The sequence below is a fragment of the Eschrichtius robustus genome, chromosome 13, assembly GCF_028021215.1.
Source record: "Eschrichtius robustus isolate mEscRob2 chromosome 13, mEscRob2.pri, whole genome shotgun sequence".
NCBI lineage: Eukaryota > Metazoa > Chordata > Mammalia > Artiodactyla > Eschrichtiidae > Eschrichtius > Eschrichtius robustus.
Window position 1 is genome coordinate 75815492 of NC_090836.1, and position 11801 is coordinate 75827292.

The window sequence follows — 11801 nt, forward strand, 5'->3', positions numbered from 1 at the left end:
TCTCGGCCGCTTTCAACACCACCTCCACCCACAGGTCCTCAGTGGTTCTCGCGGGGGCCCGGCGTGGACAAGAGGCAAGGGTTCCGACCGGTTGAGCGTCTCATCACAAAAAGAAAAAAAGAAAACTTACCAAGTTGTTTGCCGTCGGGACTAAAGTCCACGGAGGTGATCGCCGCTTTGTGGCCCTTAAAATAACGCTGCAGAACGGGGTCCTCCTGGGAAGGAAAGTTGTCAAGTTTTGAAAGCAGATGCTGACCTTCAATTTGGAGGGTCGGGGATCAACGCTGTCCCCTCCCCCGGGGGCCGGCCCGGGAACGGCCGCATCGAAGGTGGGTGTGCGGAGCAGGAGCGCCCCGCGCGAGCACACGCGGCCACCGCTACAGGGGGACGCCGAGCGCCAACTTCCCCAGCAGAGCCGGCCGAATCCTCCACTCGCGCTTCCCAGAACCGAGCGCACGCGAGGGACCACCTGGGCAGCTCCATTGAAATGCACGTTCCGGGGCCCCGCCCGCTGGCACGCCGTCACAGGTGCGAGGCGGGGCCCCGGCTTCGGTACTTCTCAAAAACCTCCCAGGTGATTCTGACGCAGGCGCTCCACGGAAACCCTCAGAGAATTCTGGGGTCCATGGAGCTGCCGGGGCTGTCGGAGCTCCGGGACTCCGGGAGGAGTGCCCAGGAGCTCGGCCAGGGCTCTGCGCTCCCGGTGTCCCAGAGGCAGAGGACGAGTCACCGGCACCCCGGGGCGAGAGGCGAGGAGCTAGCGGCTCGGGACCCAGCTGAGGACGTCTGCCTCCATCTCCCGCCAGGTGCGGGCGCGGCCCCGACCTGGCCCCCCAGCCGGCGGGACCGGCTCCGGGGAGGCGTACCCCAGCCCGTCCTTACCGGGGTGGAGGCCATGGGGGGAGCGGGTGGCTCCTGGCTCCTGCCCGTGTGGGGAATTGGGGGAAGGGAGGGGGCGAGATAGGAAGGGGGACCGTGCGGCGCCCGGAACCCTCTGCCCGGAGCGGCAGCGCCTCCCGGTCACTACAACAACGGCCCAGTCAAACCCCGCGCTCCAGGCATGGCCAGCCGAGCCCCGAGGCTCCGCCCGCGCCGTAGAGAGCCTGGCCTCCGCCACCTGGCAAGCGGGAAGCCCCGGGGTCAGGTGCCGGCACACATCAAAGCCAACGTTTACTAACACCTGCGCTCCCCCCGACTTGACACAAGTAGGAGGGTAGTAACCGGGATAGAAAAGAGACCGATGGGTGGGAGAGGGTAATGAGCCTGTGATCGATGCAATCAGAGTTCTATTACACGTTAAAGAGACAGCCCGCGCGAATTTCAAGCTGGTCCCAAACAGCTTATGACGCACAAGAGAGTTTGATGCGAAATGGGGCCGCTTGCTATCTATTAATATACCCAAAGAAACTAAACCTCTGGAGGACAGGCTTGAATTTATTTAATCACTAGTTTTCACACAATGCCTGGCTTGTTATAAATGTAGATGCTGGATAAACGTGATGAATGAATTAATGTTGTGCATCCACTTAATGTTTTTCTGCTGTGCGTTTTCTATTCCAATTCATTTGCATATGCGTTAGAGCAGCAAATTGATACAGCAGCATATTTAAACTTTTTAGGAAGACTTAGAAAGAAACATATTGTTTTGTTTTGTTTAAATTATTGGGCAACATAGTAACAATAGGCTTTGCTACAGTAGGCTTTGTTACACACAGTATCATTGAGCTTCAGCAACACTATGAAGTTAATAGAGTTACAAAATGTTACCAACCTTTACAAATTATAAACTTGATTCTTAGATATTTTAATTTAATTATCAAAGATCACACAAACACAGCTCTTCCAGTTCCAAGTCCATACCCTTTTTTACCCTGCTTCAAAGCTTGAAGGACTCAGCTGAAAATTACATACAGAATAAAGATTCTTGGCAGCATAAGATGGCATAATAGACCACAGCTGGTAATATACACATTCTATGCAAATGAAAGATAAACTATACACCAAAATTACAGATTAACTAGTTGTCTAGTGATAGAATTTAGTTTTAATGAATACTATACATAGCAATCAAGCAAATAGGAAATAGCTTTAGACTTCAATATTAGTTCAAGTATATGTTTGTTGAATATCTCCTGTATATTTGGCTCTGAGGAGTACAAAGGTGAATGAGGTATTTTCCCTGCCTTTAAGAACTCAACAATCTAGGTTTCTGAGTCTCATATTTTAACATGCATAATGATGATTTAGGGCAGGGGTCCCCAACTTCCGGGCCGCGGACCGCTGCAGGGCCGCGGCCTGTTAGGAACCCGGCCATACAGCGGGAGGTGAGCAGCAGGCGAGCCAGCGAAGTTTCATCTGCCGCTCCCCATCGCTCCCTCGCTCGCAGTACCGCCTGGACCTTCCCCCCACCTCCCCCGCCACACATACACACACCCGCCCCCCGTGGAAAAACTGTCTTCCACAAAACCGGTCCCTGGTGCCAAAAAGGTTGGGGACAGCTGATTTAGGAGACCTCATTCCCAAAAATGCTGAATCAGCATATAGGGGGTGGGATCGAGGACCCTATAGATGTAATAAGCCCCTTAGGTGATTGCCATGGGAGTCTCAGCTGTGTACATTGAGAAACATTGCTCTAGTTTAGGATGTGATGTGTCCAGATTGTTGATACCAGCAACTTATCAGCAAACTGTGGCAGGACTCTTAAGCTTTGCTACTTATTCCCAGTCTAGGTTTGACTTTTTAAAAAAAAAAAGAGCAATATATTTAAAAATAATGCTGGATGCTGGTGGGACTGTAAAAGGATATAGCACTGTGGAAACAGTTTGGCAGTTCCTCAAAAAGTTAACTCCTAGGGCTTCCCTGGTGGCGCAGTGGTTGAGAATCTGCCTGCCAATGCAGGGGACACGGGTTTGAGCCCTGGTCCGGGAAGATCCCACATGCCGCGGAGCAACTAAGCCAGTGCGCCACAACTACTGAGCCTGTGCTCTAGAGCCCGCGAGCCACAACTACTGAGCCCACCCGCTGCAACTACTGAAGCCTGTGCGCCTAGAGCCTGTGCTCCGCAACAAGAGAAGCCACCGCAACGAGAAGCCCACGCACCACAACGAAGAGTAGCCCCCACTCGCCGCAACTAGAGAAAGCCCATGTGCAGCAACGAAGACCCAACACAGCCATAAATAAATTAATTAATTTAAAAAAAAAAAAAGAAAAGCCAATGTTTACAAAGAAAAAAAAGGGTACACAGCTAGGAAGTGGCAGAGCTTTAGATTTTAGTGGGTACTTGCAGACTCTACCTCTTAATCACTAAGTCATGATGCCTTTTTTGTGGTTGCAAGGGTATGATAAATGTAAAATTCTGTATCCTACCTAATGCTTTACCAGTTTACAAGTTTTACAAAAGAAAAAAATGTAACACCTCCTTTATTTCCATTCCACTGTCCTCATTTATTACTCCCAACTGCCCCTCCCATGATTCTTTTCCATATTTGATTTTATTTCTTTTTGCTCTTCCTAACCTTTGCAAACAGCAAAAGCTCAGAGGTGGATATTTGGAAATGTGGCCCAAGTTGGGGATTTTTTTTCTAACCCTAAGCCTGCTTCAGTTCACGTAATTCTACTTGCTACAGTAATTATTTGGGACCACCTCAAACTGCAAATTTATTAATCTGGATGGGAGTCACAATATTTAAAAATCTAAGGTATCATTGGAGGCCAGGTACAAATGTCGGGTAAAACTGACTCTTTAATTAGCCCTCCTTTTCCAGATCCCCTTCAAATCAGAAGTTGAATTTATCCACTTGAACACTGCAAAGGGTTGTTTTTGTTTTAGCACGAGTCATTCCGAGGTTACTTCCCTTCAAAGTTGAGAATTCAGGCATAGCACAAAAGTGCCATCTACTGTTCATTTCCCTATGTGGCACTTGGACTGAAAATACAGTTGACCCTTGAACAACATGGGTTTGAACTGTGCAGGTCCACTTATATGTGGATTTTTTTTAAAATAAAGATATTGGAAATTTTTTTTAAAATTTGCAACAATTTGAAAAGTACTTTCTAGGCTACTTTTTTGTAGCCTAGAAATATCAAATAATTAAGAGAAATTTAGGTATGTCATGAATGCATAAAACTATGTAGATTAGTCTATCCTTCATAGGCATAAGGTGAGTGATATTGAATATTAAATTAATCATGTATTAGTCTTCTTACTGTTTTATAACTTTGCTTTCAAAGAATTACATTACCATACGGTATGCCTCTCTCTCTCTTGTAATTAGAGAAACTGCATATCATCCTATCATCACAGGTGTTTTTTTTTAATGTAACAATGGTTCCAATACTGCACTATGAATATGACTGCAATACTGTATGCCATAAAATTTTTATATTGATTCATTCATTTAGTGTATAGGCTAGGCTACCATGAAGCATTTGCATTGATTGCACTAGACTACACAATAAAGCAATGATATTGCTGCTGCTTCATTATCAGTGCATGAATCGTTATACCTGTAAATAAACATGGATTTCCTTTACACATTATCTTTTCATTTTTGATGTCTAGTGTTAGTAATATGTATAACATATACAGTGGTTTGTATTATATAAGATAATATTGATGTAGATACAGGCAGACGATTCATCTTGTAAACAGATGACCTAAACTTATGGTATTGATAAATATAGTACAGTACTGTAAATGTATTTTCTCTCCCTTATTATTTTCTTAATAACATTTTCTTTTCTCTAGTTTACTTTATTGTAAGAATTTAGCATATAACACATATACAAAATAGGTGTTCATCAACTGTATATGTTATCAATAAGGCTTCCAATCAATGGTAGGCTATTAGTAAACTTTTTTGAGGAGTCAAAAGCTATACATGGGTTTTCAACTGCCCCTGGGGGGTCAGCATTTTTCAGGGGTCAATTATTTTGTAGCCTGTTGCCCGGCAGTGTAACTCTCTTCTGGATGCAGTTACTTCAAAGTATAGGAGAATACATAGAAAGGAAAGTACCAGATCCTTCTGAATCATTAAAGCATTAACCTTTAAAAAAAAAAAAAAAGACTGTGAATGATTTGTCAGTCAACATTAAGTCACGAAATCCTATCCACTATATCCTCACAACAGATTTTATCTTCCTATCCTTCTGTTCTTTGGCTCCAGCCCCTCTGCCTCTGCCTTCTGAAGTATTTCCATAATCCCTAAATTACTTTCTGACTTCAAGACTTACCTGTGTCTGTCTATCCTGCATGTTGCCAACAAATACATAAGAATCACCTGGGTAGCTTAAGTACCAATTCTTGGGCCCCACCCCAGATATTTTGATTTAGAAATGCTGATGTGAAGGCAAGAAATCTATATGTTCTTAAACAAGCTTTCCAGGTGATTATAATGTACATCAATATTTGGGAGCCATGGGGCAAATCATGCCACGGGACTTTTTAAAATGCATTTTGTGGCTGCATGGTCTGAACCTCAAACCAACTCTTATTTTATATCCAACACCCCAGCTTCCCTAGGCCAATAGTTAAGCCATTGCAGAAAACTCCTGCAGGAAATGGGCATTAGGATCACCTGAAGGACTTGTTAAAATGCAAATAGCTGGGTCCCACTTGAGAGTTTCTGGTTCAGTAGGTCAGGGGTCCAAGAATTTGCATTTATATTTCCTAGATGTGACACTTATGCTATCAATGAACCATTCTGTGGCAATCAGCAGACTAAATAAAAAGTGTTGGTGGAGAGGTTCCTGGTGGTGCAGTGGTTAAGAATCCGCCTGCCAATGCAGGGGACATGGGTTTGATCCCTGGTCCAGGAAGATCCCATATGCCGCGGAGCAGCTAAGCCCATGCACCACAACTACTAAGCCTGTGCTCTAGAGCCCGTGAGCCACAACTACTGAGCCCACGTGCCACAACTACTGAAGCCCACTCGCCTAGAGCCCGTGCTCCGCAGCAAGAGAAGCCACCGCAATGAGAAGCCCGCACACCACAACGAAGAGTAGCCCCTGCTCGCTGCAACTAGAGAAAGCCCGTGTGCAGCAACAAAGACCCAACGGAGCCAAAAATAAAATAAATAAATAAATAAATTTATTTTTTTAAAAAGTGGTGGTGGTGGTGGGACACAGGGAGGAGACAGGAAGTAGAATGGTGGTTGCCGGGGGCGGAGGGGAGGAGGAGATGGGGAGTTACTATTTAATGGGTACAGAGTTTCAGTTTGAGGAGATAATGAAGCTCTAGATGGATGATGGTAAGAGTTGCACAACAGTGCGAATGTACTTAATGTCACTGAGCTATATACTTACAAATGGCTAAATAGTAAATTTATGTTGTGTATATTTTACCACAATTGAAAAAAACAAAGTAAGAGAGACGTATTGAAGGGGAAGAAAGTACATAAATAAAGGCATCCCGTTCGTGGGATGAACTTCAGTAGAATGGAGGGCACTACAGGAATGGGGGATTCTGCATTGTTGGAGTACTGGCGGTAGGGATGTAAAGAAATTGATAAGTGTGTTCAAGTGCGACATAAATAAAATGAAGGGGAGGGGGCAGAAAAACTGTGAATGCTGTCCTTGGTCCTGAACCAATAGTACCTGTTGGCAAATGGTTATCTGACCTACTTTGAGGCACTGGTAACTCCTCTTTTCAGGCTTACAGTTCAATATTTAATTTTTTAAAAAAAGAACGAAGATTTTACTGTCTCAGAACAAATAAAATCCCGAATTATCATCAATTTACCTAGCTTATTACGTGTATTTTGACCATTGTATCAGGTTACCACTTGTAAGAATTTTCTCCTTTTTCCCATTAGAAAGAAAAGGCAGTACATGCCCCCTTTCCCTCTCCATCCTAATCATAAGCTTATGCATTGGAAGGTCAGTTGAGGTGAAGCATCACTAGGACTTGTCAAGTGACTGTGTAAGAGGGATGAAGGGGAAGATGGAATTGAAGATGGCTGGCAGGTTTTTGCTTAAACGACCCCCCTCAAAGAGGCTTCAGAGACTACGCTATTTAGTGTGGCCCTTCTTTCCAGTCATTCCCTATCCAATTACCATGTTTTATTTTCTGCATAGCCCTTGCTGATTCCTCTGCCTTTACTTCTCTAAAATCTTTGCATGACCCCCTTCTTTTACTTCACTTAGGTCTCACAAGCTTTTTTAAAATTCATGCCCCCTCTCATTCCTTATCACATTTAACTTCTATTTTTCTTCAAACATGTATGCCTCACAACTAAAAAATAGGCAAATGATTTGAAAAGACATTTCACCAAAGAAGATATATAAATGGCCAGAAAGCACATTAAAAGATTCCCAACATCATTAGTAATTAGAGAAATGAAAATCAAAACCACAATGAGATACTACTTCACAGCCACTAGGATAGCTATAATCAAAAAGATGAATAATCCTAGGTTGCAAGGATGTTTCAACATATGCAAATCAATAAATATAATATACTACATTAAAAGAATGAAAGACAAAAATCGTATGATCATCTTAATAGATACAGAAAAAGTACTTGACAAAATTCTACATACTTTTATGATAGACACTCTTAATAAATTGAGTATAGAAGAAATATACTTCAACATTATAAAGGCCATATATGACAAACTCACAGGTATTCGTACTCAGTGGTGAAAGGTTGAAAGCTTTTCCTCCAAGATCAAGAACAAGACAAAGGTGCCCACTCTCACCACTCCAATTCAACATAGTACTGGAAAACCTAGACAGAGCAGTTAGGCAAGAAAAAGAAACAAAAGGCATCCAAGTTGGAAAGGAAGCAGTTAAATTGTCTGTTTGATGATGACATGATCTTGTATATAGAACATCCTAAAGACTCTACCAAAAAAAGCTGTTAGACCTAATAAACAAATTCAGTAAATTTACAGGATACAAAACCAATGCACAAAAATCAGCTGCATTTCTACACACTAACAATGAACTATCTGAAAAATAAAGAGAACATCCTGTTTACTACAGCATCGAAAACAAAATACTGAGGAATAAATTTCACCAAGGAAGTGGATGATCTATACATGAAACACTATAAGACATTGATGAAAGAAATTGAAGAAAAATAAGTGGAAAAATGTCCTGTGTTCATTAATCAGAAGAATTAATATTATTAATATTACTTTGTCCATACTACCCAAAGCCATTTATAGATTCAATGCAATCCCTATCAAAATTCCAACGGCATTTTTCACAGAAATAGAAAAAACAATCCTAAAATTTGCATGGAACCACAAAAGACCTCAACTAGTCAAAGCAGCCCTGAGAAGAACAAAGCTTGAGGCATAACCATTCTTTATTTCACACTATAATACAAAGTTATAGTAATCAAAACAGTATGGTAATGGTATAAAAACAGACACACAGTCCAATGAAACAGAATCGAAAGCCCATAAAAACTCTCACATGTATGGTCAACTAATATTTGACAAGGGAGCCCAAGAATACTCAATGGGAAAAGGACAGTCCCTTCAATAAACTGTTTTGAGAAAACTAGATGACCACATGCAGAAGGATAAAACTGGACCCCTATCTTACATCACTCACGAAAATTAGCTTGAAATGGATTAAAGACTTAAACATAAGACCTGTACAACTGCTAGAAGAAAACATAAGGGGAAAACTCCTAGACACTGGTTGTAGCAATGATTTTTTGATATGACATCAAAAGCACAAGCAATAAAGACTAAAATTAATAAGTGAGACTACATCAAACTAAAAGGCTTCTGCACAGCAAAAGAAACAATCAACAAACTAAAAAGGCAACCTATGGAATGGGAGAAAATATTTGCAAATCATATCTTTGATAAGGGGTTAATACCCAAAGTATATAAAGAACTCATACAACTCAATAGCAAAAAACAATCTGAATAAAAAATAGAGGAACTAATAGATATTTTTCCAAAAAAGACATACAAATGGCCAATAGGTGCATGAAAAGGTGCTCAAAATCACTAATCATCAGGGAAATGCAAATCAAAACCATAATGAGAGAATCACCTGTTAGAATGGCTATCATCAAGAGAATGAGAGATACCAAGTGTTGGTAAGGATATAGAGAAAAGGGAACCTTTGTGCACTGTTGGTGGGAATGTAAATTGGTGCAACCACTATGAAAACAGTATAGAAGTCCCTCAAAAAGTTAAAAATAGAACTACCATTTGATCCAGCAATCCCACTTCTGGGTATATATCCAAAGGAAATGAAAACAGGATCTCAAAGAGAAATTTGCACTCATATTTATTGCAGCATTATTCACAATAGCCAAGAAATGGGGGGGGGGGGAATATATATATATATGCCATTAAAAAACAGAAGGGAATCCTGCGATTTGTGACAGCATGGATGGACTTTGAGGGCATTATGCTAAGTAAAATAATTCACACAAAGACAAATACTGTATGATCTCATATGTGGAATCTAAAAACATCAAACTCATAGAAATAAAGTAGAATGGTGGCTGCCGGGGCTGAGGAGTAGGGTAAAAAGGGAGATGTTGGTCAAAGGGTACAAACTTTCAATTATAAGATGAATAAGTTTGGGGGATCAAATGTACAGCATGGTGACTATAGTTAACAACACTGTATTGTAAATTTAAAAGTTGATATGAGAGTAAAGCTTTGATGTTCTCACCCTAATAACAACAACAACAACAAAATGGTAATTATTGGGGGTAAAGGATGTATGAACTAACCTTATCATGGTAAACATTTTGCAATATAGCTGTTTATCAAATCATCACATTGTACATCTTAAACTTACACAAAGTTATATGTCAATTATATCTCAATAAAGCAGGGGAGAAAAATGGAAAATAACAAGTGTTGGTGAGGATGTGGAGAAATTGAAACACTCTTAAGTGGGTGGTGGCAATGTAAAATGATGTGGCCACTTTATACCTAGTAGTAGAATCGTTGGGTGATATGGTAACTGGATGTTTAACTTTGTGAAGAATTTCCAAACTGTTCCTCAAAAAAGTTAAACATAGTGTTACCATATTACCAACCAATTCCACTCCTAGGTATGTACCAATGATAACTGAACATATATATCCACACAAAAACGTGGACACAAATGTTCATAGCACTATTACTCATAATAGCCAAAAGTAGAAACAACCTAAATGTCCATCAACTGATTAATGGGCAAACAAAATGTGGTACATCCATACAATGGAATATTATCTGGCAATAAAAAGGAATGATTTATGCTACAACATGGATGAAACATGAAAACATTACGCTAAGTGAAAGAAGCCAGTGAACAATATTTGATCCCATTCAAAAGAGATGCTCAGAACAGACAAATCCATAGAGACAGAAAGTGGATTCATGGTTGCCAGGGACTGCAGGGAGGAAAGAATGAGGAGTGACTACTAATGAGAAAGGGGCTCCTTTCTGGGGGAGATGAAACTATTCTGTAATTAGATAATGGTGATAGTTTCACAACTTAAGTATAAAAACCTTGCTTTTTATACTTAAAAATATTAAATAAAATTTTTTCTTTAAATGAATAAACATAGGTAACCACTTATCTTTTTTTAAAAAACATCTTTATTGGAGTATAATTGCTTAACATTGTTGTGTTAGTTGCTGCTGTATAACAAAGTGAATCAGCTATATGTATACATATATCTCCATATGCCCCCCCTCTTGTGTCTCCCTCCCACCCTTCTTATCCCACCTCTCTAGGCGGACACAGAGCACGAGCTGTTCTCCCTGTGCTGTGTGGCTGCTTCCCACTAGCTAGCTATTTTACATTCGGTAGTGTATATATGTCCATGCCACTCTCTCACTTTGTCCCAGCTTACACTTCCCCCTCCCCATGTCCTCAGCTCCATTCTCTACCTCTGCATCTTTATTCCAGTCCTGCCCCTAGGTTCTTCAGAACCTTTTTTTTTTTTTTTAGATTCCATATATATGTGTTAGCATACGGTTTTTGTTTTTCTCTCTGTTTTTCTTTTTTTAACGTCTTTATTGGAGTATAACTGCTTTACAATGGTGCGTTAGTTTCTGCTTTATGACAAAGTGAATCAGCTGTACATATACATATATCCCCATATCTCCTCCCTCTTGCATCTCCCTCCGACCCTCCCTATCCCACCCTTCTAGGTGGTCACAAAGCACCGAGCTGATCTCCCTGTGCTATGTGGTTGCTTCCCACTAGCTATCTGTTTTGCATTTGGTAGTGTATATATGTCCATGCCACTCTCTCACTTTGTCCCAGCTTACCCTTCCCCCTCCCCGTGTCCTCAAGTCCATTCTCTACGTCTGCGTCTTTATTCCTGTCCTGCCCCTAGGTTCATCAGAACCATTTTTTTCCATATATATGTGTTAGCATACGGAATTTGTTTTTCTCCTTCTGGCTTACTTCACTCTGTATGACAGACTCTAGGTCCATCCACCTCACTACAAATAACTCAGTTTTGTTTCTTTTTATGGCTGAGTAATATTCCATTGTATATATGTGCCACATCTTCTTTATCCATTCATCTGTTGATGGACACTTAGGTTGCTTCCATGTCCTGGCTATTGTAAATAGAGCTGCAGTGAACATTGTGGTACATGACTCTTTTTGAATTATGGTTTTCTCAGGGTATATGCCCAGTAGTGGGATGGCTGGGTCATATGGTAGTTCCATTTTTAGTTTTTTAAGGAACCTCCATACTGTTCTCCATAGTGGCTGTATCAATTTACATTCCCACCAACAGTGCAAGAGGGTTCCCTTTTCTCCACACCCTCTCCAGCATTTATTGTTTGTAGATTTTTTGTTGATGGCCATTCTGA

The 11801-nt window shown here is 41.3% G+C and overlaps 1 protein-coding gene across 3 annotated transcripts in view; it reads right to left on the reverse strand.

The window, feature by feature from the left end:
* POC1B (POC1 centriolar protein B) overlaps positions 1 to 1022 on the reverse strand; it is a 107117-nt gene extending 106095 nt beyond the window's left edge. For all 3 annotated transcript variants that reach the window (XM_068561888.1, XM_068561889.1, XM_068561887.1), the window contains exons 1-2: positions 883 to 1022; positions 131 to 215 (exon numbers count right to left, since the gene is read on the reverse strand). In XM_068561888.1, the coding sequence (XP_068417989.1) occupies positions 131 to 215; positions 883 to 897 (100 nt within the window). In that variant the 5' untranslated portion in view covers positions 898 to 1022. The remainder of the gene's footprint in view (positions 1 to 130; positions 216 to 882) is intronic.
* Between the last annotated feature and the right edge of the window lie 10779 nt (positions 1023 to 11801).